This window comes from Solea senegalensis, linkage group LG3 (assembly GCF_019176455.1).
Source record: "Solea senegalensis isolate Sse05_10M linkage group LG3, IFAPA_SoseM_1, whole genome shotgun sequence".
NCBI classification, from domain to species: domain Eukaryota; kingdom Metazoa; phylum Chordata; class Actinopteri; order Pleuronectiformes; family Soleidae; genus Solea; species Solea senegalensis.
Genome location: NC_058023.1, coordinates 14,781,986 through 14,807,178, shown reverse-complemented (window position 1 = coordinate 14,807,178; position 25,193 = coordinate 14,781,986). Strand labels below are relative to the sequence as shown.

The window sequence follows — 25,193 nt, the reverse complement described above, 5'->3', positions numbered from 1 at the left end:
GACAAGAGGGAAACTTAATTTCTTATCACCGTAGAACATGCCACTTAATCCTGGAGTTGTTCTTTGTTTTTTATATTGGTTTTCATGTGTGTAAACAAAGGTGTGGGAAATAATAACACATTCTTATAACAACAAGCTATCTCTAAGAACTTAACATTTAAAATGTAGAAATGAAGATGTCCTTAATTGGACTGTGAGTGCTTCACTGACGCAGAGAAAAGAATCTTTTCAGAAATGTTGAAATGATTGATCTGTGTAAAGAACATTATGGCTGGCTGAGGTCGTGGCTTTTAGCTTTTAATTACCCTGATGTGACCTTAAATATTTCACTGAACCTAAGATTGAGGTGAAAATGATCACTTTGTGTCACCATGAGGCTGAAAGTCAAAGGTAAAATGCAACTCGATGAATTCTGTCGTGAAACCTGGTTTAACAGTTATAATATTTGAGCAAGGTTAAAAGAAGACCTGGTTGAAACACAGCTACTTGTATATTGCTGTCCCACTTAATCATTGTGTTATGAGGGCTTACAGCTGTAATGGCCCATCTGTGTACAAACACACACAGCCTCTCCTCACTTTGTGCTTCCTTGCGTAGCATTTCCTTTCACGACTGCATTCCCTGCAATGATATATAATGTAAACAATGTCATAATCGTGGAGAAATTTGACTTTTTATTGGATGTAGTTTGATATCCTCATTTGTTATGATGTCTACTTTCAATATCATATTTCAATGTGTTCATTAACCTGAAGTAATACTTCCGGGACTGCAGATGCTTAAAGGCATCCATCTGTGTGTGAGATTGCTGTCACTTAAATTTGTCTCTAAACAAAAGATTAAATCCCATTAGTCTTCATTTATCAGGGACAATGCAGTGAGACATAGTGGACATAAAGTGCACATAGAGTACTATAGCAATATGCTAGTTTGCAACTCCTGTCCCTGACTGGGCTTTTCAGAAATGAAGAGTATCACATGTGCAGTAAAAAATGACAATAATATAAGACACTAGATATATAAGACCATTTCTCATCTGCGTAATACAATGTAAAAATGCACACATGTAGCGCCCCCTGTAAAAGGGGGTGATAGAAAAGAAAGACACGTACACGCTGTGACTCTGATCCATCCGTTCACAATGGACGAGCAGCCGCACGCTCCCCCACAGGCTGAACCAGACATCAATAGTCGAAAACCGATCTGGTTTTTTTAACCATACGAGTTTCCAAAACTTACAGAAACAAGAAAGCACATAAAAATCACACAGTGCATTCTCCAAAACACGACCGAACACATTTTAAACACAGTTTATCGATTTGATAATTGTCTTAATCTCTTCTTCCTGGCAGGCTACAGTAATGGATCAACGATGATCTAAATCTGCAAATTATAATGACTTTTCATCTTAAATGATGTCCTTATGAAGCAATGACTTGAGTGTTTTAGTATCGTTTTAGCTCACATTTCCAATTAAATATTTCTTATACTCAATTTCTTATAACTCTTACACACACACACACACTCACATCCTGTTTTGCTTTCAGCCAAAAGATAGTCCATTTGTCTGCTATGAAGAATAGGTTTCTCACTTGGATTGGAACATTTTAGAATTAGAATTAAAACTAGTATTAACCCATCCTTATTTCACACACCAGTAGTGAACACACACACAAGCAATGGGGAACTGGGTGCCTTGCTTCCTTTTCATTCTATGTCCCTAACTTCCCTGAAAGTCCTGACCTCATCTTTGTGAAGTAATAGGATATGGTTTTACTCTCTATTCCTTCCAGCCTCTGCCATAGAAGTGGTTTTTATTACTTCTGGTGGCTCTGTCTGTGTGTTTTGACCCTGTCGCGGACAAACAGAGGCTTGTTGCGTGAACGGGGTGAAGTCTGCCCTCTTTGATTGCCTAGTTTACACATTGTCTTTATGGATGGACATATTCCCTGTTCATTCGATTCACGTGTGCTTTGAAGCTACAGCCTGACACATCGCAGAAAATCAGCCTGCAAAAACCTCACCCACCTTAATCACCGTGCTGATCTGAGCAAGGTCTTCCATTATGTCTGTGGATGGCGCTCGCCTTTGCAGATACACAAAGCATATTTCTTGGAAGTGCTCCATAAGAGTATAAAGAGTAAGGCTGCCAGGAAACCTTAAGTGAGTGACTTTGAATGGCTTTGTACAGGATAAATATCTTTTTGCCTTGAGCGAGTTAGATTTTTAATACCACCAAATTGAACATGGGTCTCAATCTCACATCAGTTCAGTTCGATTCTGAATGATTTAGTTGCACAATTCAATGTATATTCTTGGAAGTGAAATTATACATGTGCACGACTTATAAGAGCGTCATCTTTCTGCGTATTTAAAATGTCATCTGACAAAATACCAGTCAGCTGGCTAATCTAACATTAGCTCAGCAGCAGGGACAGACTGGATCATGTAAAATCCACTCACTCCCTGTTCAGTCGACTTCCAGGCTCACATCTCGCAGTGTCAACAAACCAACACAAACGGAACTCGCGTCAGTTTGCAGGGATTTGTCGTCGATATGACGGTAGATTCTACACATCACTGAAAAGTGGATTTGATGGCATAGGAGCGACCTTTAAAATTAAAGGGTTCTATTTGGATATAATTTGGTTGCACATGAGCATACAGCTCATATTACAGTAAACAGCACTAAAGATTTTGATTCATTACGACATGCAAATAACACTCAGTGCAGTTGTCCATGTTAACTTTACCTCGCCTTCATCTATGTTCTTTCATTTGTTTGTGCAATTCTACTCTGTCTTGCAGGAATGCCCCAGTGGAGTCGTCAATGAAGAAACTTTCAAAGACATCTACTCACAGTTCTTCCCACAAGGAGGTTTGTGGAGGGTTTTTTTTTTCCCCCGTCTTGTGTAGCCGAGTTCTTTTCCTCTCTAGTGTGCTGTACTTAAAAAGACAGTGTTTCACAAGTTGCTCCCCTAACATCTGAAGTACCTGTAGTGAAAGTTCTATCAAAGCAAACGGCAGGGACAGTGGGAAACAACACAAGAGAAGAGCATCATGTCTTTATAAAGCCAGGACTGTCACTTACTCACTGGCACTGATCATCATTATGTAAAGATTTCACCCAAGGAGTCAGAGAGAGGAAACATTCAGAGGCTTTGATGTATCTGTTCAGACATGATAGTGTTATCATTCATCTCTCATCATGAAAAAAAGAGATGCAACTGCTGTGTACTGGGCCATTGTACCAATGTAATGGATTTCTTATCTCTGTTCTCCTCGTAGATGCGTCGACATATGCACATTTCCTCTTCAATGCGTTTGATACAGATCACAATGGCTCTGTAAGTTTTGAGGTGAGAGTCCGTTTGTGTTTCCGTTTTCTGTCCACATTGTATTTGATGTCCAGGTGCGACGATGATGAATATGTGGGTCGTTCGACTGAATCCAAGACGGTGCCTCCCATAGTTTGGCATATGAGTCACACTCGGTGTCTATGGAATTTCAACATAATTAAAAAGAGGTAAATTCCATCTGGCGCCCACGTCAAGTGTGGCATTTTTAAAATTTCAACTCAACAAGCCCCTCGGGCTTTTCCACTGGAGCATTATGTAACCTGCGGCCACCATAAGTTTGGCACAAGCAAGTCCAGGCAAGGCGTTATCAACATGTCGTGAATATTTATGAAAGGCATATATTTGTTTAGAAGGACCGAGACGCTATCATTAGTCCCAACCAATGTTTGTTCAAACGTCAGCGGATTCTCTGAGGGCAAACCCAGATTATGAGACGGCTAATAATTTGAATAATGAGTGATTATAATTTCAAGTGTGTGCACTCTTGCTGTTTCATCATTTGGCTCTAATGAATACGTCGCGTAATATCATTGCAAAATGTATGATGTATGCAATCAGCCGATATTGCTCATGTGTTTAGAAAGAATATAGTTACTGACTTGGTTCATTGTGTAGGTTTTCACGTCCCTTCATGGACAAACCGCTTCTTTGTAAATGTTGTGTATGTTGTTCATAAACGTGTCAGTGCGTCTTGTTTCCGCTGCAGGATTTTGTTATGGGCCTTTCTATCCTTTTGCGAGGCACGGTCCAGGAAAAACTCAACTGGGCTTTCAACCTGTACGATATCAATAAAGACGGATATATCACTAAAGAGGTACGTCTCCATCAGAAGTGAGGAAGGCTGGGAGGATTCAACTTGGTCATAATAAACCAGCTTAACTAGATATAGAATATGAAATATTGATACCAGATTCTGCAGCGATGACGGCAGTTCTGAGTCAGCATGTTAACCACAGACGTGCGTAAAAGGGCCTGAGCTTTAGTTTAGATGAAGCTGACCGAGTTCCTCCTCCGAGGAGCGTCAGTGGCTTCACAAAATATCATTGCAATCCAACCAATGGCTGTTTTGATGGTGATGAATCCATTTTAAAGAAGAAATGAATGGATTAAAGCTATGCTGCTAAATTAAAAAAGAAAGGAAAAAAAGACATTTAGATGTTCTCTAAATGATCCACAAACCTGTTTCATTTATTTATATTCCTTCTGCAAGACGTCGTCTCCTTGGTTTAATTTATCTTTTGCTTGCATTTATACTGACAGTTAGTGTTGTGTATTTTGTGTACTCTCCGTGTCTGAGTGTCCCGTTTGTTAAAACACAAATGTGTGTTCTTAAAGGTACTATATACATAAAACAATATGATGTGATGTTATTATGTTCAAACTTAACAGGAATATGGAAAAAAAACTGAAGTTAAATAAACTTGAAGTTCAGCATCAAAACATCGAAACAATCTGAATGATGTGCAAGTGTTTCCTGTGTAATTTGGCTGCACTGATCATTTCCTGTGTGTCACAGGAAATGCTGGACATCATGAAGGCCATCTACGACATGATGGGAAAATGCACTTACCCTGTCCTCAGGGAGGAGACGCCTCGTCAACATGTAGAAGTCTTCTTTCAGGCGAGTCTGACGTTGGCAGCGCTCACAGCTCTGTCCAGTTACATTTGCCGGTCACAGCAAAAAGGCTTAAGCAGTGTTTGGTTTGTCCTTCTTTCTCTTCTCCAACAGAAGATGGATAAGAATAAAGACGGAGTGGTCACCATAGACGAGTTCATCGACTGCTGCCAAAATGTGAGCCCAACACTTTGACGCTTTTTGTCGCACTTGCATTTTCTCATCACATGACGTTGTTTTCTTGCCCTCTGTCTGCAGGATGAAAACATCATGAGATCAATGCAACTCTTTGAGAGTGTCCTTTAACTTTTGCCCGAGTGGAGTCTTAGGAAGAGAACGTCAACATAAGCTCGGCCCAATAACTGACTTGGACTCGTACTGTGTACAGTGTGCTATGCAGACTTTTGATCGTAGATTAATATATTGTTCATGACCACAGGTTGGAGAAGGCAGCATGGTGTGAACACTCTGGAATTAGTCGCATTTTAAACATTTGATTGAGGAATTTCTGACCAAGAAATGAATAGAAAGGACAGAGCAACTCTCTCTGCAGCTGTTAATGTTTGCTTCTTTTTATTTATTTATGAAAACATCTTAACTTCAAGGTTCACTTCCAGCAAATGTCCCGGGAGTGTCTTTCTGTTTCTCTGTTCGCCGTCACTGTTATAAACACACTTGAAATGGGAGTTTTTCTGATGAAACGGTCACAGCGTCGACCTGTTTTATGTACTGCCAAGTGAAATCACTGTGACTTTTACAGCACTGAAAAAAAGGAGAGGGGAAGAAAAGAAAAAAAAAGGTAACTTATACATATATTGGTCTGTGTTTTTACATTCCAGCCTGGCTCTTGATTCCAGAGTGTTCAAACCAGGGTGTTCTGTCTTTTTGAAAGAAGCATTTGGAGAAAAAATATAGATCAACAAAACACACATTGCACCATTTTAAATTGTATATACGATAGATACGAACTTTTCAACTTTGTTTACTTGCCAACTAGAATTGAGACAACACAATGACTGTATTGATGTCAAAATCAGACCATAGTATGGATGGTTTGTCTACAGAAGCACACAGGTAGCGACATTTACCGCAAGTACAACATTAGCCGATACCTTCGTTCAACAGTAAATGCTGCTTTCAATGTATTTTATTTAACCCCACATGTGTATATTATCTGTAAATTAAACCATCTGTCATTGTTTTTAGTTTTTGAAGCACTGTGGCGTTTCCAGGTAGAGCAGTGTTTAAAGTTATTTATATGGTGTTTATGTTCCTTGTACAAAACATTGTCAGTTGTACAGTATTAAAATGAAAGTTCACTCTCTGGTGAATATCAGGTCTTTAGACGTGTTCATATAATTCACTGTTTTTATTAAGAGAGGGCAGTGTGTTCGTTGATATAAACTTTGTATTATACTTATCATTTTTGGGTTTCTCAGCTACCACACCTCCTGCTGTTTCCCTCTTCCTCCTCCTCCTCATCCTCCTCATCATCATCATCATCATCATCATCACCACCACCTGTTTAGCCTGATTGATTCCTGGTGTCTCTGATTAAAGCATTGATTCATCACAAATGTGAGCAAACACAAGGCATCCTGGGTACAAGTCTTACTCAACTGACTGCGGCCCGCTCATTGGAAACTACTGGATCACTGAGAGAAGTGTCTGGATGTTATGTAAGTAAGTTAATGAGAGTTGAACACTTTATTTTTTTCGTTTCTGGATGTTGGATATAGGGTGTAGCCGTTGAAGAAGCCGGAAAATCTGACTAATACTTGATCATTGATTTATAAATAATGGGTATTTTGATGCATTGACAGTTAATCATGTTATATTTTTTTTATTCATAGTGTTGATACAAAATGTCACAAACAAAGTGAGGCGTGCTGGTCATATGTTATTTCAGTGAAGAAAATGGCACACTCCACCTGTTTTCATTTTAGTCATTATAATGTGTATATTTCCATGAAAGAGACATTTTTGCATCTGTGTTTGTGTGCCTTGCTGTTTGGAAAACTGTATGTTCATATTTGATTGACACAATCCGCTTTTAATTTTCCGTGTGTTTTTGAACGAGCTGATGCATTGAAACAGGAAAAACAAATGCAGATATAATATTATAATAATAACTTTAGAACATCCTGGTCGAAGCGACATCTATTTTTATTTTTTTGAAAATATTAAGGAATTTTTACTTTAATTTTCTTTTACTGTAAATATTATTCAAAGCATCAAAGTCTTTTTGAGAAAATCAAGTAGCACCACACACTTATAGGTTTGTGTTGCCTTAGATTTAGAATATTTTTATTACAGGTGAATGACTCGTGAATGATATACAAGTAGACTTAATAAAACATCTGTTCAATCATATCACAACACGGCTATTATTACCCAGCAGCTCTTTTTCCTTTGTTGACCAGATTTCTTATGGCATTGCATGTCAAAATAGAGCGTTTGGTTAGAATGAACTCAAACAGAGATGTTGTTGTATGACTGAATAGGTGGAGTTAGAGGTTGTTCGTTATGCAGTGAAAGCAGAGCATGTCAAGGAAAGAGTGCATTGTCCTCTGCCGCCCTCTTGTGGTTCCATGAAGATAACAGACAAATGCCCATTTTGCCACGTGGACTGGAGTAAAATAATTAAATAAATTCTACATCCACTGATGTTTTGTGTATGTTTATAAAGCAATTATATAGAAAATTGTCTGCGGTGTAGAAGGTTTCTGATGGTGGATGGTAACAAGATGAGCACCAATCAGCAGTTTAAATTGAAATGTACAGCTTTAATACTGTGAAACTAAAGTATTACATAAAGGCCATGTCCAAAACAGAAATATGATTAATTTGCAATCCTTAACAAGTTATAAAAAAAAAAATTTAAAAAAAAGTTTGCGTTAAAACTTTAATTCGACAAAAGTTTTTTTTATAGTTTGGAATAAATGTACATGGTTGCTCCCAAAAAGTTTGATTCAAATTACCGCTTCCAACTTAACATAGCAAGGTTCTGTAATCACCTGAGATAAGTGTTTGCATATAAACCAAATACTGTGTAGACTGATGACTCTTTTTTTTTTTTTCCACAACTATTATATCAACTTTTACTTTTTGAGAAGCATAAGTTGTGCATTTCATGTACAAAACGACATTATACTGGACGTACAAACAAATGAAACGTACAGAAACTGAACACAATTTTTTTTTTTCTTAAAAAAAAACAAGCAAGGCAACACAGTATGATGTTATAACTGAACTACAAGTCATAATGGACATGATACATGTAATTATGATAGTTTTGCAATTATAAAGGTTTTGCTTATTTTGAACAGTGACCCAAGTCTGATTTGTTGGTCCTGACAAGTGTTTTGTTTGTCCTTAACGTCTGCTCACTGTGGTTTTCTTTGAAATGAAAGTTATTTGGAATGGGATTTTTTTTGTCAAAAGCAAAAATAAATACTGTTTTTCTCTTGAAGGGAAAAGCTTTAGGTTTGCTCCCCATAATGTCTTTACTTAAATCCCGGTCATATGTTCCCTTTTCATGTTACAAATTCATACAAATACAAATAAGGATCCAGTTTTTGTGCCAATGTTGTTCTCTCGTGAATCTCTGCAGAGCAACAGCTGTGTTCATTTCAGTGAATTCCCTGAACACCAAAACGGAACAGTTTCTGCGTCACTGCACATTGTGAAGATCAAGTCTCAGCCATAAAAGGTTAAAGAATTTTTGGTGAGGCGGTCTGTGAATCAAATGCTTTGAGTTACTCATTGTGTTGGGTCAAGAAAAATGATGAGTCCCGGCAAATGAGCAGGGTTTGTTTTGGCTATGTTTTTACTGAACTGTGACATTCACAGCTTTTAATGGTTTATTTTTAGTATGATTTTTCTTGTTTGTTTTTTTTTTTAAAAGCAAACATATTACAAAATTCTCTAAAACTAGTTACTGAGAATATTGGACATACTTGATCTCCAACTGAGAGTAACAAACACTGGTCAGCTTTTGAGTTTCAAAATGAACGTCTCCAGTTTGGCCCACAAACATCCCTTTTTATTTGTCATTTCAGACAATGTAAATCTGCAAAGGAAATGAAAAAATATTAACCAGCTTTTATAAACAGTGGCACTATATGCTGTATTACATATGCCTGTGGGCTTTATGGCACACAAAGCATTTCAGCTGAAGGCACTGATGTCATTCCAGTTTCCACTGTCCATTAAGCAAATATCCATGTGAGAATTGCTGAATGTGTTTGCCATTTCATTATTAATTTACTCTGGAAGTCCCTCAAGTGACGAGCTGTTATTTGAAGACCATAGTGTTTGTGTATAGTTAAGGTTGATGGACGCATGTAGGAAAGGCAGCTTTGGAGAGTGGAGGTTAAATCTCTTGAATCCTTGTTTCCTTTTCTTTTCCTTTTTTTCTTTGTAAATCACGTCCGTGCGATTCAAATGGATCCAGCTGAGACTTGCTGTAAAATATTTGTGCCTGGTCCGTCAGATGTCTGGGTAGAAATGCTGAGGCCGAGCGTTAGCAGTTAAGTGAGCAGCTGCTGGATCTCTCGGTAAACATAGCAAAGGAAGTCCATATAGGACGCTCCGCCATGCAGCCCTTTATCCTCCACTAGGAACTGACGGAATAACATCTCCGGTTTGTCCTTCTGCCTCACGATTAGAAGCTAAACAGCAGAAGAAAATTGCAGTTAAAATGCAGTTTTTGTCAAAAAACAATGTGGGGTTATTTATGTATTAGCATACTAACTCCACTAGGGGGAGGCAAAGGTTTTTTAAGCTGTACAGCCATCAAGGAGAAAAATGGCATGCAAATTGGGCATTTTGGAATTTACTTATCTCACCTTCATGGAGTTTGGCCTCTTTTCAAGCAGATCACTGATGAGGGAGTTGACCTTCTTTGACATGGGGCTGTCCACCTGTGGCAGCTCACACTGAAAAGCACAAGTTTGTTGACTTAAAACTACTATAAAGGCCAGTGCAGATAGTTTATAATTCAGCAATAGCTCACATCAGGATGAGATATTTCCGAGCCTGTCAGGAAGAATTGCTTACACATATATTAACACCACATATCAATCAGAAATGTGATGTTGGAAAGCAAGTGGCCCTGATTCTGGCTTCTGCCCATATTGGACCAGAACTATGTGACATGATGATTGAATTTTGTCTTGAAAATAAATGCTTTTTGATGTTTGATCTCAGCCCGAGATTTAAATATTTGTAATTATTCCTGACTCTGTGTAGTTCACTTCAGAAACATCACATGTGAAGCTGTGTAACTTTTTCTGTTTTTCCGTGAATGGATTTATTTAGTTTCTAATCAAGGACAGATTCTGATATTTCATTTCAGTTCAAAACACGCCGTGCCACTCGGTTTGCTGTCATTCTCTGTAAAACCTCCAGGCACCACAGAGAAAACAAAGTGTTCTCTAACATTTCTCAAAACAGACACACTTTCATGTGGTTTATAATTATGTTGGGATCTAATTCAGGAATCAAACACTGACCATGTGTCCTTGCAGGTGGGCGAGGGAGGGCACGTTGAAGACACCCTGGATGATGTCAGGTGAAATTGCTTGGCCCAACCACAGAAATATGGAGTGACCATTCTCCAACAGGAACATGCCAGAATCTGTAAGAGAGTCCTCTGAACAGCGAACTGGAGCAGGCAGAGCTTCGCTGCTCATGTCCATGTTGTGCTATGGAAAAAAAAACACAAAGATTTGTTAGATTACAACACAATCTGTCTGACAATTCCCACTGAAATAGTTTTAAAAGTACGCATTTAAAAGTTAGAATCAAAACGAGGGTTGAACAAATCGATTGATTTACGACATTTTTTTTAAAACAGCATCTGTAACAAAATGTGCCAACTTTAAAACATGACGGGACCAGTGTGTAGGATTTAGCAGCAACTAGGGATGAAGTTGCATTTAGCAAACAAGTGAATACCACTATTCCATTATGGGATAAAGGAAAAAAAACAATTCTTAATTTTCAGGCCATGGTAAACTGTTTGTGGATCATCCTCAACTTTACACACTGGACCTTTAACGACGCTATATTTAAAAATGTAAAGATATTCAATTGCTTACAACATGTATGGATAACATTTATAAAATGTTTATAAAAGCTTCTTAATTGCATTACTCTAAACTTGGATTTGAAAACCAAACAGTTCAGCCCTCCTAGTGATGCTCACCAGTGGGATGAGGCGTGGGTAGAGCAGCAGCTGTGTGTCCTCCACCCCCATGCTCATGACCAACAGCCTTTGAAGGGCTCTATCGTCAGTAGCGAGTTCAGTGCTGCCCACCAGGGGGGCAGTTTTCATCAGACTGTTCATGTAGACTGGGAACACCTTCATGGCATTGGGCAGGACCAACTACACATGCAAATATGAGAAATGCATCATATGACAGATTATAAAAATTGCAGTTACAGGCACAGGTGTGAGAATCGACGCTTGACCTTTAAAAACTGCATTGCAGGTGCTGTTCTGCACTCACCTGACTGGCAGCTGAAGGGACAGCGCAGTTCTTCCTGTAACATGCCAACATGTGTGCTGTCTGGTGGACCAGGATCTCCCTCACATTCTTCAGAGGTTGGTTCAGCATGGCACGGTAAGCTGAGTGGACATGAAACGAAGTTAAAAGTCATGAGGGGGAGGAGGAGAGAGAAGGACGCGGGCCAAATTGGCAGTGGCACGGAATTGAACAAACAAAAGTGCACAAGGGAGCTCAAGTGAAGCCCAACTAGTGGAAAGAAAGCAAGTGATGGTCCATGGTGCAACTGTATTTTATGATGTGTTATCTGTACTGTAAGTCAGTGAGCACCAGTAGATTGCATGGAGTAAATTCAACAAAGGTCAAGATGACAACATTACACCCCCAATAAAGATGGCTGACTGAACGTTATGTTAATGGACACTTTATAGCCGACGAGATGGAAAATTAAACAGTTTCTGGATTTGGCCGTCAGCTGTGCTTTAATTGTGAACTTCAAATGAAAGACAAAATTGGAACATACAGTATGTGTGGAAAAGAATAAATTGATATTTGTGCAGTTAAAAGTAAAAGAATAGTCACCTGATTTGGCAAAGAAGTTGATGAGTGAGTCGGTCTCACAGTTCTTGTACAGCTCTGACAACTGCATACTGCAGTTCAGACTTAGGTTGTGGATACGCAAGCGTCGCTGGCCACTGATGGTGGTGTACAGCAAGGCACACTGGGGAAAGATTTGGAAACACAAATCAGAACAAGAGTCGGTGAGAATTTAACAAATCTCGTTTTTGAATTTAGTCATTTTTAAAGGACATACTTGCACGAATGCCCCACTCTCTTCGCTTAGCGCATCGTCATGCTTGAACTCTACAGTTATAGCCTTGTTACAATCCACAGCTGCCATCTCGACATCCGTGGTGTTGTTCATATGGATGGCACCGAAGAAGTCCGTGGCCCTGAAGCCTGAAGACGCACACAGACAGAAAAATGTCAAGTCCTGGGAGGTCAAAGGTTTGACTTGACTACGCGGCAAAATCTTGCACTGAAGTACCTGTGCTGGTACGAACACGCATGATGGCATCGAATCCAATGTCCTTCTGCACGTCTTTCCTCAGGTCTCTCAGGAAATGCTCCCCATCGGTCTCCACCTGAGAAGAAGTACATTTGAGTGACCAGCAGATGGTGATGTTGTCAAAATCGGGACTCCAATGAGTAACACCAGTAATTTTGGACAAATGTAAGGAAGTAAAATCAAAGTTTTTATGGAGTTTCAAAACATAACATTTTATGTCTAATGTGTAGTATTAGGGCTATTTGTCAGTACAACGTAGTTTAACTGATTTAATGTGTGGTGTGTTTGTATAGTTTGGCTCCTTACAGGCAGTTCTATATACCTCTATGGATACTGTGTCAATGCTGTATAAAAACATTAACATTTTATTAGGCAGAAAATGCCATTGCCTCTCTGTTAACAAGTTACCACTTTCTAGTGTAATGTCAAGACTAAATAATGGAAAAGACATTTTACATATACTGTATCTATTGATTAGCATACACTAAACAGGTTTGTACCTGAAAGCTGTTGTACTTGTAGACGGAGCCTCCGGTGTGTGAGGGCACATCAGCCATAGTTGCCAAGTCCACGTACTGGCTGGGGAAGAGGAAGAGATCTACGCAGCAACCCTGTGCCACACAATCCTTCGACAGTTGCTCATACACACCTTTCTGAGGCTGGAATAGGGTCTGTGGAGAAAAAGACAAATCAATATTGTAAGTCAGCAGTCACTGCGCATCGGATTTCAAAACCGTGTCAAATCAAATACTCCTGATTTGATTTAAAGAAAAGAAAAAAAAATCATACAAAATAAAATGCATTTATTTATGTTTTAAGAACACTGACAGTAGATTGACTCCAGGCATGACTTTTGCCCTCCTTGTTTATTTGATCTACAAGTACTGCCAGTACTGAACACAAAAGCTACTCACTTTCTCTTTCTCAGTGTTGACCAGCTTTTTGTCATCCCTGTTCTTCAGTTTGCCTGGAGCCTCTGCAGTGGACATGGAGGAGTGGAAAATGAAGAGCTTTCCGCTACATTCTGCTGCCTGGAAGGAACAAAATAATGAGATGGAGAAATTATTTTAAAAAAGAAGTTTAAACCTAGGTGTGGATAGTGCATTTCTTCCTGGTGTATTGTCCCGTATTTAGTATTTCTGGTCAAAAAAATGTACATTCAAAATCTTGTAGAAATTGTATTTACAGATCATTTCAGTTAATTTAAATGCAGTGTTACGAAAAAAAAGTTACAGACTATTTAGCTAATTTTGTATGTAGCTGTGTGTGCACATTGACTTCTGTGCCCGAAAACACTGATGTGATGACTGGGAAAGTTCAGTGGACTTTTAAGTCAACACAAGAGGGGAAAATAAATGTTGCTTTATTAAGGTAATGAGTTGCAAGAGTTCAGATGACGGTGCTTAAATTGGCATGAGTAATATGTCTGAAATATTTTGAGAAATTCCTCCCTTGTTTAGACGTAAACTGGTCCACATTTATAGAAGAAAAATACAATTGTTATTTTTTTTATGAATCAGTGAATGTAGTGATCAAAAGAATGTGTTTTAATTTCCAAAACGCTGCTGCTGCTGCTAATGCTAATCAAATGTGGCTTGCAAAATTAATTTTACTCCAAATTCCCAACAGCCACACATGGTTCAAGGAGGTTGTAATAGGCCCTGAATCCCCCATTTCCACATGTTGACAGACGTCACCCTGTGTCTGACCTTAAATGCTTCCACACCGGCCTGGATGACGGGAGCAAAAACCGTTTCATTCTCATTGGTGTCTGCAAACATGTCAGGGATCTGGTCCAGGAGGCTGCAGCGAAAGGAAGGAATGATTAACTCCTAAGTCCCACGAACCAGTTCAGCTACAGTAGACTCATTGTGTTTAGCTGTGACAGTGATACTGTGAAATAGTGTGCTTAATGCATTTATGAATACACGATAACCACAAAGATGAGTATCAATTCCACAAACTAACAATAACTTGCATCTTACTTGTAGATAACAGCCCTCGAATCGTTGTAGTTGACCAGGAAGCCATCAAGCAGCGGGACAAACATATCAGCTGTGTCTGAAACCACCATCATCTGGGGCTGGGCCAAAGCACTCTTCACGTTGTAGAAGTGGAGTACCTTGTTGTAGGTGACAAAGCCAACCTTAATATCTGAGGTCTCGGCACCTTCCTCTCTGGTAAGGAAGAGACAAGAAACGGTGAAATCTGTGGAGTTTCTTCTTCACAGTGAATCATTTGTGCTGTGTTTCTACTGCCACAATAACAGTAAAAATAGAAGCTGGTAATTATGCCCTCTTCTAACACAAAAGTAAACACCAGACAAGAATCTGTTTTGCACAGTACCATTTCAACAATCAAAAAGTTCATTTCCCATCCATGGTTAATTAGCAACTATAAACATCCTTCCAGGTCCAATGAGGACTTGTTTACAATGTTCGAGAGTGTCTTAGTGTGTGGAGTGAGGGGGAAATCACAAGAAATAACTGCAAAGTGCTCTTAGAGCATAAACCTCCACTTATACTTCATCCTGCACTGTTAAAGAAAGGGGGAAAAAACGATCTACACTTGCTTACACTTACTATTACTATTCTTTGGGTCATGCCACTAGTTGAAATTGGTTTTCTAGTTTAATGCCGCAAACAGTGAAACCAAATAATTTGGCAAAAGTATCAGAACACTCGGATTTGAAATTCAAAACTCTTCCACCGTCATAGTAATTTAAAAGGATTCTTCTCTGACACTGCCAACTGCAGTTTGTCAGTCTCTCTTCATAAATGTCCCTCTCTAATATGAGCATTCGTCACGGGTGCTGTTGGAAATGAGTTTTTTCACCGTATGCTTTGTTCTACATGTTTTATTTTTTGAGTTGATATGCTTGAACCATATAAAAAATTTAATTGTGTCCACAGGCTGTCGTTTGAAGGAGGTGTAGAGCTATCAGACAAATAATTATCACCAAAGAGAACTAATTCATTTTCATCCCAGAAACAATAGTTACTACAAACACAAGAGCTGTCTGTAAAACAAAGATTTTTGTAGACGTAAAGTAGTGTCTGTTCCTGGCAGCCTCAGTGCTCTCCTTCTGCGAAATGTCATGCAACAATATCCAGCTGATGAGAACAAATAGTTGGCTTGATGTTTAGAACTTGCGGGATGTCCTATTTTGGTAAGACAAATGTTGGATGTACAGTAACAGTATTTACAGCAATCACTTTGGAAAATGGAAACACCGTGTGTGTGTGTGTGTGTGTGCAGCGGTGGTAACTGTAGATGTAGATCTGTCCATACAACATGAACACTGGAAGAATAGATGTGTATGGGTTTTTGGACTCATTAAATACCTGGGCAGCTTCTCCAGCAGAGTCTTCAGCTCATCACATATGAGTTTGACCAGGCCACTTTTAATGTTGCTGTAGGACACATCGATCATAAAGATGTAGGCAGGAGGATTAGGAGGCTTGTTGTTCTGTGGGAGGAGAGGGCAGGATTTGGAATTAATGTATTAGCTTTTTGTTTTTAATACTTTGTTTTAATGCTTGACAGTCTAAATGAAATTAAATTGAAATTGAAAAATGTTGCCTGTGCAAACTATTAAATTATTCATGCGCACACAACTTCTCTTTTTAGTCCTGCAGTGTTTACTCTTTGGGTTTTAATTATAACATTTAGAGAGATTAAACCTTGGAGTCTTCCTGAAGTTTTGTCTTCCACTGTGTCTGTTATTTGTTCTTAAATACCAGAGATGTGTCCATTTTAGCTTGCTCTCTAGTTTTGACACTGCAGTAGATATGAATTCCTGAATGGTCAGTGGTAATATAGGACTGTCAGTAAGACACTGTTTATTTTCCACAGTTACAACCCATGACAATACACTCACCTTGCAGGCTTTTGTTTAATCTCAGGCCCTCAGAGAGTGTTTAGAAATCTTAATAAACAGAGCAAAAGTAGGCCATGGAGTGACTCAGCTTTGCCAAAGTACCCTGACCCTCCTATGTTGCTCTCAACTGCCACAATCACCATGGGGACACACTTTATCTGCATCACTGTCTTTCTGTGTTTTCTAAAGAGCCGAGCTGGAAACTACATCTTGCGCTCTTCTTTGATGTCTTTAAAAGACAGTGTCATGTGGCTGCCAAAGGTCCCTTGTGACAATCAGTGATGTAGACATGTCCTAGTCTTGTCCCTCTGTGACAGGTCTCAAGAGAGGTATCTATTACTCTTGGTGATAAATCAATATCTGAACCCATCTGTAAACTTGCAATAACAATTATGAAATTATTGCAAACTATTAAATTATGTACTGAGAGGGTTGGGGTTTTTTTTTTACCTTGCAGTAGTCCAGGGTGGCCACAAACTCATAGGATCCTAAAGACAACTCGGGTCTCTCATAGAAGTCCACTCTACGGCCCATGTGGTCAAGATGTTGGAAAAAAAAGACTGGCACTGATAAAAGACAAAGAAATAAAATGAAATGTGTAGATGTGACCAAAACATTAATTATTTCCTTTTCTGTAGTTTATTCAAAATGACTTTGACATTTCTTCTTAAAATTAATGGGATAAAATAGCTGTTTTGTATCATACTGTACCTTCATTAACACAGTTGCAGAAAGTGCACTGGTAGCGACGGCCGCCGTCAATGAACTGCATGTAAGGACACATGTAGGCCTTGCATCGATTGCAGCGGATGGGGCCTGTTTCACCATGGTTCACAACATATAGAGGAGTCTACATAGAGCCAGACACAAAAAAAGAGTTATATGCACAGAAGTATAATGTTCCTTTAAGGAAAATGTGTACACAGAAAAACATCATGAATCTACAAAGTTGCAAAAAAGTTAATTTTGTTGTTGCAGAATTCTCCATTTTGTTATTTTTCTGACATAAATCTTTCTTTTTTTTTTACTTAGATTCACTATTTCCATGCCTCCCCCAGAGAGGCCTGCCCACATTTGAAGAAACATTGTTTTATAGTATCTTTAGGTTGTTTATCCAGTCCAGTAATATTTTGGATACAACATCTGGATCATAAATCACTTAGTTTATCATCCAAGTACAACAGCACACTCCTTTTTATTTATGTATGAACACAGCAGTGATTTACTTTTAATACTTGTGATAATACTGGTGGCAATATGTGCAACACCACACTAGACTGACTCAAAGGGGCACTTAAAGTTTGATTGCTTTTTCTATAAACCTCCTTTTTTTTCTTCAGTAGCCCCTGTAGTTCTATTAGCTAATTAGTCTAAAACCAGATGATAATGAAAACTAACATTGCCTAAAAAGAACAATTGGTTCCTAGGACAAGGCAAGTGGAGAGGATATCTAAGACAGGCTTCTTGGACCACACATGATCCAAGAGAAGGTCAATGACAGGACAGCTTAACTCCTGTGGTACTGGGAGATATTTATCACAGTTGGTCCCACACTCCCTATTATTGGATTTAAGGCATACCAGAATATAGTTTATTTCTGCTAGGACTCTGGTCTTCTTTCCTCCAACTGATATTAGGAGGTGTTTATGTTAATTTACATGAACATGTGATATTAAATGAGGAAAATGGAAAGTTTTTTGTGCATGTCAAACAATAAAACCACAACTTGCCTCATTCTTTGGCAAACTGGCAAAGGGCTTAATGATGCAAGCCAGGGGCATCTGGCACTGCTTGGCCAAGTCTGCAGTGCAGGGAAGGGAGTAGGTGGTGCAGCGCATAAAACGAGGACTGGCATTGCCTAGGATTAACAAAAAGAGGATCAACGACCTTGTTTTGAGAAGGCATATATTGAATGGTGCATGTATACCAACACATTATGTCCACATGTTATTTTTTATCATAAGTAAAGAACTATTATTTACCAACAAAAACTTTATGATGCTCAACTTTAATAAATACCATTTTATGAAAGAAGTGTTAGTATAAATGGGTTTGTTTTCCACAGATTAGATCTTCAAGAAATATTTAATGCTTTAAATGTCCTTTTATGTTACCTTGGTCCTGTGCTGTGTAGTCAGTGGTGACCAGAGGGGGAACCTGTCCTCTGATGTTTGTGCTGTAGACCTGTCCTCCTCGAGTAGCTTTGTCTTCCATAATGATTTGAGTCTAAAACAGACAACTTGTGACTAACACTCCAATCTGACAATACAACTGGACATATAAATGTGCAATGTTGGTTGTATTTATGATTGTCATGATCTTGTGCCCAAATGTAAACACACCATAACATCACCAACCATTTTCAATATAAAACGACATATTTTGCTGCATTTTTTTTTCCTTTACCCTCTATTTAACTAATATAAATATACAGGAAATAGCCAGTAATGTTAAGAAGGCATGTGAGAAAACATGCCTCTGACACCTTTTGATGAACTAATAAGCTACTGGTTCAGGACAGAAAATGTGATATGTTGGTATGTGAAAGAGGTCCCAGTGGGATTAGTTGTCGACTCACAATGCTAGGGATTGACTCAGGGTCCAGTTTCTTCTGTGGTGGGCCAGCCAGTGCAGCTTGTGGTCCGGAGAGGGCCCCTGGCATGCCAGACTGGGGCCCAGCCATGTGTCCCCCAAAGTGACCTGTACATTGAAACAGAACATGTTGGTTTTCAAATACCATTTGTAAGCTAAAGTGCAAAGCTTTGTTTTGGTGATTAAATACAAGCTGTATTGTAAGTTCCTGATCTGACTGCTCCAGTACAACTAATGACATGGTTATTTCCATGACTACTTTCTATAAATAAAACTATAACTATACAAAAACAAATAATTCATTCAATCATCTTCTACTGCTTTATCCTCCACATGAGGGTCTGGTGCCATTCCCAACTGACATAGGGCGAAAGGCAGGGTACACCCTGGACGTGGCCAGTCCATCACAGGGCCATATAGAGACAAACAACCATCAATGCTCACACTCACACGCCTTTAGTGTGTCCAATTTGCCTAATCCCCAAATCTGCATGTTTTAAACAAATCAGTTTTGTTAAACAATGACAGCCCATAACAATATTTATTTGGTGTGAGTGACCTCAGTGAGTTTTTTGTTTTTGTTTACAGAGTCAAACTTACCGGCTTGTTGTGGGTATCCAGGTGGACCAGCAACGCCAGAACCGGGTTGCTGGAAACCCGGACCAGGCTGCTGGAAACCCGGACCAGGCTGCTGGAAACCTGGACCAGGTTGCTGGAAACCTGGACCAGCAGCTCCAAGACTGGGCTGCTGGAAACCTGGACTAACAACTCCAGGACCAGGCTGAGAGAAACCTCCAGGGCCTGGAGGAGGTGGCCCATGGAAAGGTCTACCCATGCCTCCCATATTTGATGGCGGTGATTGAGGTGGAGGCATCTGAGGGGAGGTTTGTTGGTGGAGTGGCAGTGGGCCTGGAGGCATTTGTGGCTGCCCCATTGCTGGTGGAGGAGGTGTCAGGAAGGGCTGTTGAGCTCCAGAGCTGGGTGGTGGAGGAGAGCTTTGCATGGGTCCAGGGGCTAAACAAGAGGCCATGATACTTTTAAAATTCTGTAATTCTGTATTTTTCAATCCAATCACAGGACAGACCTTCAATCACAATTTTAGACATGAAGGAAGCAGTGATATGGCCACTGACAACATAGAAAGCCAGAAATACTTCACCTAACTGTGAATATACTCTGTTTTATATATACATAAGTGCTGTCAGCTTTAACGTGTTAATTTTGTCTTTCTCTGTCTCTCTCTCTCTGTCTCTCTCTCTCTCTCCCTGTATGTTTCTCTCTCCTCCCTCTCTCTTTCACAGCTCAGAACAGAGCATCATGTCTGATCTTTAATCGATCACCCACCTCTTCGATCTGTCAGTTGTTTTTATTCTTTTGATTTGTGTGGTGCTTTTTTCTTTTGTATTTCTCTGTTTCTCTGGAAAGATTTACTAACATGTTTAAAACACCAAGATGCCTTTTTTGTGCCAAATTTGCTATAATTAGGAGAGAAACTGTGTTTGAATAAATATCTAAATAAATAAATATATATATAAATATATATATATATACATAGTACCAGCAGCACTATACATTTGTAAAAAGCAAACTTACCATAGCTGCCCAAGTTCATAGCATTCATTTGATTGGTGAGCTGCTGTGCTGCAGGTGGACCAGGTGAGGCCATGCTTTTGTATGAGGATTGTGGAGGTTGTCCATAAGCAGCAGATGCAGTTGGAGGGGCAGGGTACCTGAGGAATTTAAGAGCAGTTTGTTATATTCTGTTGTATCATGTTGCTCAGGTCCCTTATGCTTAAAGCTGCTTATTCTGCAAACATTGCATGCTGTTTGTAAAATGGGTTAAAATTAGGGTTTCGAAATGATCTACAAACACAATTTTAGAAGTGAAGAGATGGAAACAATTGAACTCAATCATTTTACTTCTGACGGATGGAAGAGCAAACTTTAATCTACAATGCTTTCTCCACACTTTATTAACCTATTTTGTATTGATTTTACAGAGGATAAGCTGTACTTTTCCATCAAAATGATTACCTTTGGGGATAAGCACCATTCTGCAGGACATTGGGATTGTACTGACTGGACACTGGAGGTGGAGGCATACCAGCAGCAGAGGAAACTGGCAATTTCATCATACCTGCAGTGAGTAAATGACACAAAAAGAGCTTGCTCTCATTTGCAGTGACATGCACAAAGACAAAAGGCCTTTGTTTGTGCCATTGGTATGAAATATGCTTGCAATTACACTGGTACAAAAAATACATTATTTAAAGCCAAACACAAATTAATTCAATTACACAAGACAACATGCAATATAACAGAAAACACCTCAAGCTCAAAACTAAGACAAATTAGGAACTATTATTCATTTTGTGATTCATGAACTTTAAACCTGTGAATGGAAAATAGTAATGACCGATAAAAACAACCAAGGTAATCTTAGAAAGCAGTGACTGAACAGCAGCCATGTTATTTGAGAAACAATCTTAATACATAGGCAAAACTAATTTACCTGCTGGTTGAGTGGTGAATGTCTGAGGTGGTCCTCCAAAATGGCCATAGGCAGGCTGTGCAGGACCACCACCATATCCACATTGGTAGCCCCCCATCCCTGGCTGGGCCTGGGAGAATGGGGGTGCAGCAACATAACCTTGTTGACTCATTCTGCTGAAAAGGCTATTACTTTATCCTCATTCCAAGAAGAATCTGTGATAACCTGTGACATGAAAGAATAAATGTTAAAATGTGATTTGTTTTGCAGCAAAATAAAGTGGAGGGATCCATATTGACAGACACTGATCATAAGGACATTGAATGACAGAAGACAGACACGTAAAGGAGGACATGATGGACAACACAGTAACAGGTGAGAACTTCAGCAGATCCTGTCATCACCGACAGGATTTGCATGCGTACTTCTTATTACATAACTCCAAGACCCATGTGAAAAAAAATAGAGCTTTGAATCTTTTGAATCTACATACATTACAGTACCCCGCAGGACTTCCGCGGTATGACCATCCAATCACAGACAAGTTTCACCAGTGAGTCACATGTTTGTGACATCTGTTTCTCAGTACCGGAATTCTGAAACGGTTGGTGTAATTCGAAAAATCCGAGCGGTTTCTGAAAGTAGGCAACCAGAACTTTCCAATAGCATATTATGATACACTTGACATTACAGTAAAGATATGCTGAGCGAGGGAAGATTGACCTGTAGCTCTGAGCGGGGTGAGAGGCAGAGGAGATATTTTTTGGTATTTGATATTTTTGGATGTACAGTGGATATTTACTTTGTTCAAAGTAAGATTCAACTTCATTGCAACATTGTTTTTGGATATTTACTGTGGTCTTGTGGACCTTTGACGTTATCTGATAAAGGGAACTGTTGACCTTTGATGTTATGATAGATATTTTATTTATTGCAATTTTGGTATTTCATCTAAAAAGTTCCAGGACAAGCTTGCTGCATGTCTCCTTGGAGTTCAACAATGACAACAGGCCACTGAGACCCCCCTCTATAAATCCCTTCCCTGTTCCCACAGGCCAAGGACAGGAGAAGGCACAGAGATCCAGCATGGGGTGACGGCAATGTACTCTGTGCAAGAAGATCACCCCATGGCAGTGTGAGGTCTGCAATGTCTCTGTCTGCAGTTGGAGAGGAACTGCTTTCAGGCAGCGTTTCTCAATCCTGGTCCTGGGAACCCACTGCCCTGCATGTTTTAGATGTTTCCCTGCTCCAACACACCTGATTTAAATACATGGGTCATTACCAGGCATGTTGCAGAGCTTGGTGATGAGCTGACTATTTGAATCAGGTGTGTTGGAGCAGGGAAACATCTAAAACATACAGGACAGTGGGTCCCCCAGTGTACATATGTAAAATAGTCAGTCAGTCATCATCTACCACTTTATCCTCCACCAGAGGGTCGCGGGGGGTGCTGGGCCAATCTCAGCTACATCGGGCGATAGGCGGGGTACACCATGGACAGTTCGCCAGTCCCTTCACTCTCACACTCACTCCTATGGTCAATTTAGGGTGTCCTAATTTTTACCTAATCCCCACATTGCATGTTTTGTGCATGTTTTGAATGTGGGGGGAAGCTGGAGTACCCGGAGAGAACCCACGCACACACGTGGGAACATGAGAGAGAACATGCAAACTCAATGCAGAAAGGCCCTTGTTCCAACCGGGGCTCAAACCCGGGTCTTCTCGCTGCAAGGGGAGAGTGTTAACCACTACTTGAATAGAACTTTGAACTATGTAAAATAGTTCAAAGTTCAAACTGTAAATGTCATTTTAGAGTTCCTATTTTGTTATAAACTTTCATCCATCCACTATCATAATGAAAAATCCAAATTTGTTTTTGTCTTTATTCTTTTAAACTGTTATTCTACAATGAAAGCACACAGTAACAATAAATAATTGCCAAATATTGAAAGTTGAAGTTATCTTCATAAAATAAAAATAAATCTGGTTGGCCTGGTTATAATTATGGTCAAAAGAGGGTTAAAAAAGGGACAATATGAAACCACTCATGCATTAGGATAAAAATCAAGGTACAAATACAATACAACTGAAACCTATTTAAGACAAGTTTGTTGTAGACACAAAACCATGAAGGAATAAAACCTATTAGGCCTGAATGATTATCTAGAAATAGGCTAAAAATATCTATTCGTAATTAGATAGGTTGCCTCATAAGATAATGCCAAAACATTAACCACTCTATATTATAATGCAAGGATGAAAACTGGAAAAATATGAATTTCCATAAACCCTGGTTCAAATTGGCTGTGGAACATCAATCCTACTTTGCTATATGCCAACTGTATTGAATAAACCTACAATTTTACCTAATTAAACAAATAGGGTTATATGCATCAGGCTTTTATGTTACTCATATCTTTATTATATTGTTTGTTTACAGGACTCACCACCAGCAATTGATATTTGACCTCATGCAATCATCAGCACTGTGTATAGTATGGACCTTTGCTGTTGCTTGAGAGATAAGCAAGCCTGTCCCTGCTATTATCTGCATCATAAGTTTCCTTTTCTGTTTTGCTGTCAGCCATTTCTAAACACTTGTATCCAAGTGTAGCCTTTCCATTAAGACCTTTAGCTCATTATAGGTTTTGCTTTTTACATCAAAACTTTGTTTTCAATGTGTCAAATCTCTTATTTTACAAGTTGAGGACAACTTGTTGCGCAGCTGGGACAACAAAAAACAACAGCTGAGCACAAGCATCTCCATTGACACTCGTTATAACTACATATTAACACAGCTGAGCATACAAAAGTCCACAAATAATAACAAATTAAATTGTTTCATTTATTAGTACAACGGTTTAAGTGGATCTGCCACTTCTGAAAATTGCCACGTCAAAGACCGTTATGAAGGCTATACAGGTCGGAGCATCCTACCTATGATTAAAATCATACGCTGTTGAAAGAATAAACATTCGTATTTAATATAGTAAATGTTTTGCCCCTGACATGTAGCTTTATAGTAACATGACAGCTCAGGTTTCAGTATCGATTGGCTCACGTTTTGATAGAAACATCTTGCTAGCTACGCGGAAATTACCACAAACTTTTTTTTCTTAATTTTGCGGCACGTGTAACGCATAATTTCGTAAATTGATGAGGATTATCAGATATACATTTACATGTGTGAGCTGGCTGCGTGAGTAAATGATGTAGGAGTATTTTTACCTGAATATTGGTGCTATCCTCTGCTGTCTTCTCTCTCTCTCTCTATTACCCACAGTGGAAGCAAGAGTGCCACGTCAAACTCTGCCGGTCGCTATGTTACGAGTACGAGACGAACGTTTCCGAGTCGAGACGAAGAGAAATACACAGAGTTTCCGGTTTAAAATTTCAAAATAAATGTCTTAGCGTCGAATTACCCCCCTCAGTCGAAATTTAAAGAGGAAACGTAAAACATTATCCTAAAATTTACGTTTTTGAAAAGCTGAGAAAAAACCTGTTGACGTTCAGGGCGTTAGAAATCTGATTGAAACGATAATTGTGCTTATATTGTGAAGGAGAAGTAGTTGTTTTCCTGGTTGTGGTCAAATTATGTGTCGTGTCTGACGCTGTTACGCATGCGTGAAACAGAGGGAACCCATACACGTCAGCACAGGGCATGTTTTATTATGG

At 39.2% G+C, this 25,193-nt stretch overlaps 2 protein-coding genes across 8 annotated transcripts in view; one reads left to right on the top strand and one right to left on the bottom strand.

The window, feature by feature from the left end:
- kcnip4a (potassium voltage-gated channel interacting protein 4a) overlaps positions 1–6,318 on the top strand; it is a 123,628-nt gene extending 117,310 nt beyond the window's left edge. For all 7 annotated transcript variants that reach the window (XM_044021413.1, XM_044021410.1, XM_044021409.1 and 4 more), the window contains 6 exons: positions 2,809–2,878; positions 3,289–3,359; positions 4,066–4,173; positions 4,876–4,980; positions 5,089–5,151; positions 5,233–6,318. In XM_044021413.1, the coding sequence (XP_043877348.1) occupies positions 2,809–2,878; positions 3,289–3,359; positions 4,066–4,173; positions 4,876–4,980; positions 5,089–5,151; positions 5,233–5,280 (465 nt within the window). In that variant the 3' untranslated portion in view covers positions 5,281–6,318. The remainder of the gene's footprint in view (positions 1–2,808; positions 2,879–3,288; positions 3,360–4,065; positions 4,174–4,875; positions 4,981–5,088; positions 5,152–5,232) is intronic.
- Positions 6,319–7,739: 1,421 nt separating this feature from the next.
- sec24d (SEC24 homolog D, COPII coat complex component) lies at positions 7,740–24,834 on the bottom strand. Its single transcript, XM_044021406.1, has 23 exons — positions 24,747–24,834; positions 21,540–21,743; positions 21,062–21,164; positions 20,621–20,757; positions 19,628–20,041; positions 19,014–19,135; positions 18,550–18,661; positions 18,166–18,293; positions 17,147–17,285; positions 16,886–17,001; positions 15,900–16,024; positions 14,541–14,732; positions 14,265–14,358; positions 13,470–13,586; positions 13,056–13,226; positions 12,535–12,631; positions 12,301–12,446; positions 12,069–12,207; positions 11,490–11,608; positions 11,186–11,365; positions 10,491–10,682; positions 9,825–9,914; positions 7,740–9,647 (listed from the first exon to the last, which is right to left on the bottom strand). The coding sequence occupies exons 2-23, from the start codon at positions 21,688–21,690 to the stop codon at positions 9,507–9,509; spliced, it is 3,225 nt and encodes a 1,074-aa protein (XP_043877341.1). The 5' UTR covers positions 21,691–21,743; positions 24,747–24,834; the 3' UTR covers positions 7,740–9,506.
- Positions 24,835–25,193: the final 359 nt, after the last annotated feature.

Bases quoted from the DNA above. Each gene is read 5' to 3' on its own strand.
- sec24d (XM_044021406.1), bottom strand. From the start codon at position 21,690: ATGAGTCAACAAGGTTATGTTGCTGCACCCCCATTCTCCCAGGCCCAG. The intron at 21,165-21,539 runs GTAAATTAGTTT...TACTCACTGCAG, and splicing joins ATTCACCACTCAACCAGCAG to GTATGATGAAATTGCCAGTT. The intron at 18,662-19,013 runs GTGAGTCGACAA...TGTCTGTTTTAG, and splicing joins CTGAGTCAATCCCTAGCATT to ACTCAAATCATTATGGAAGA.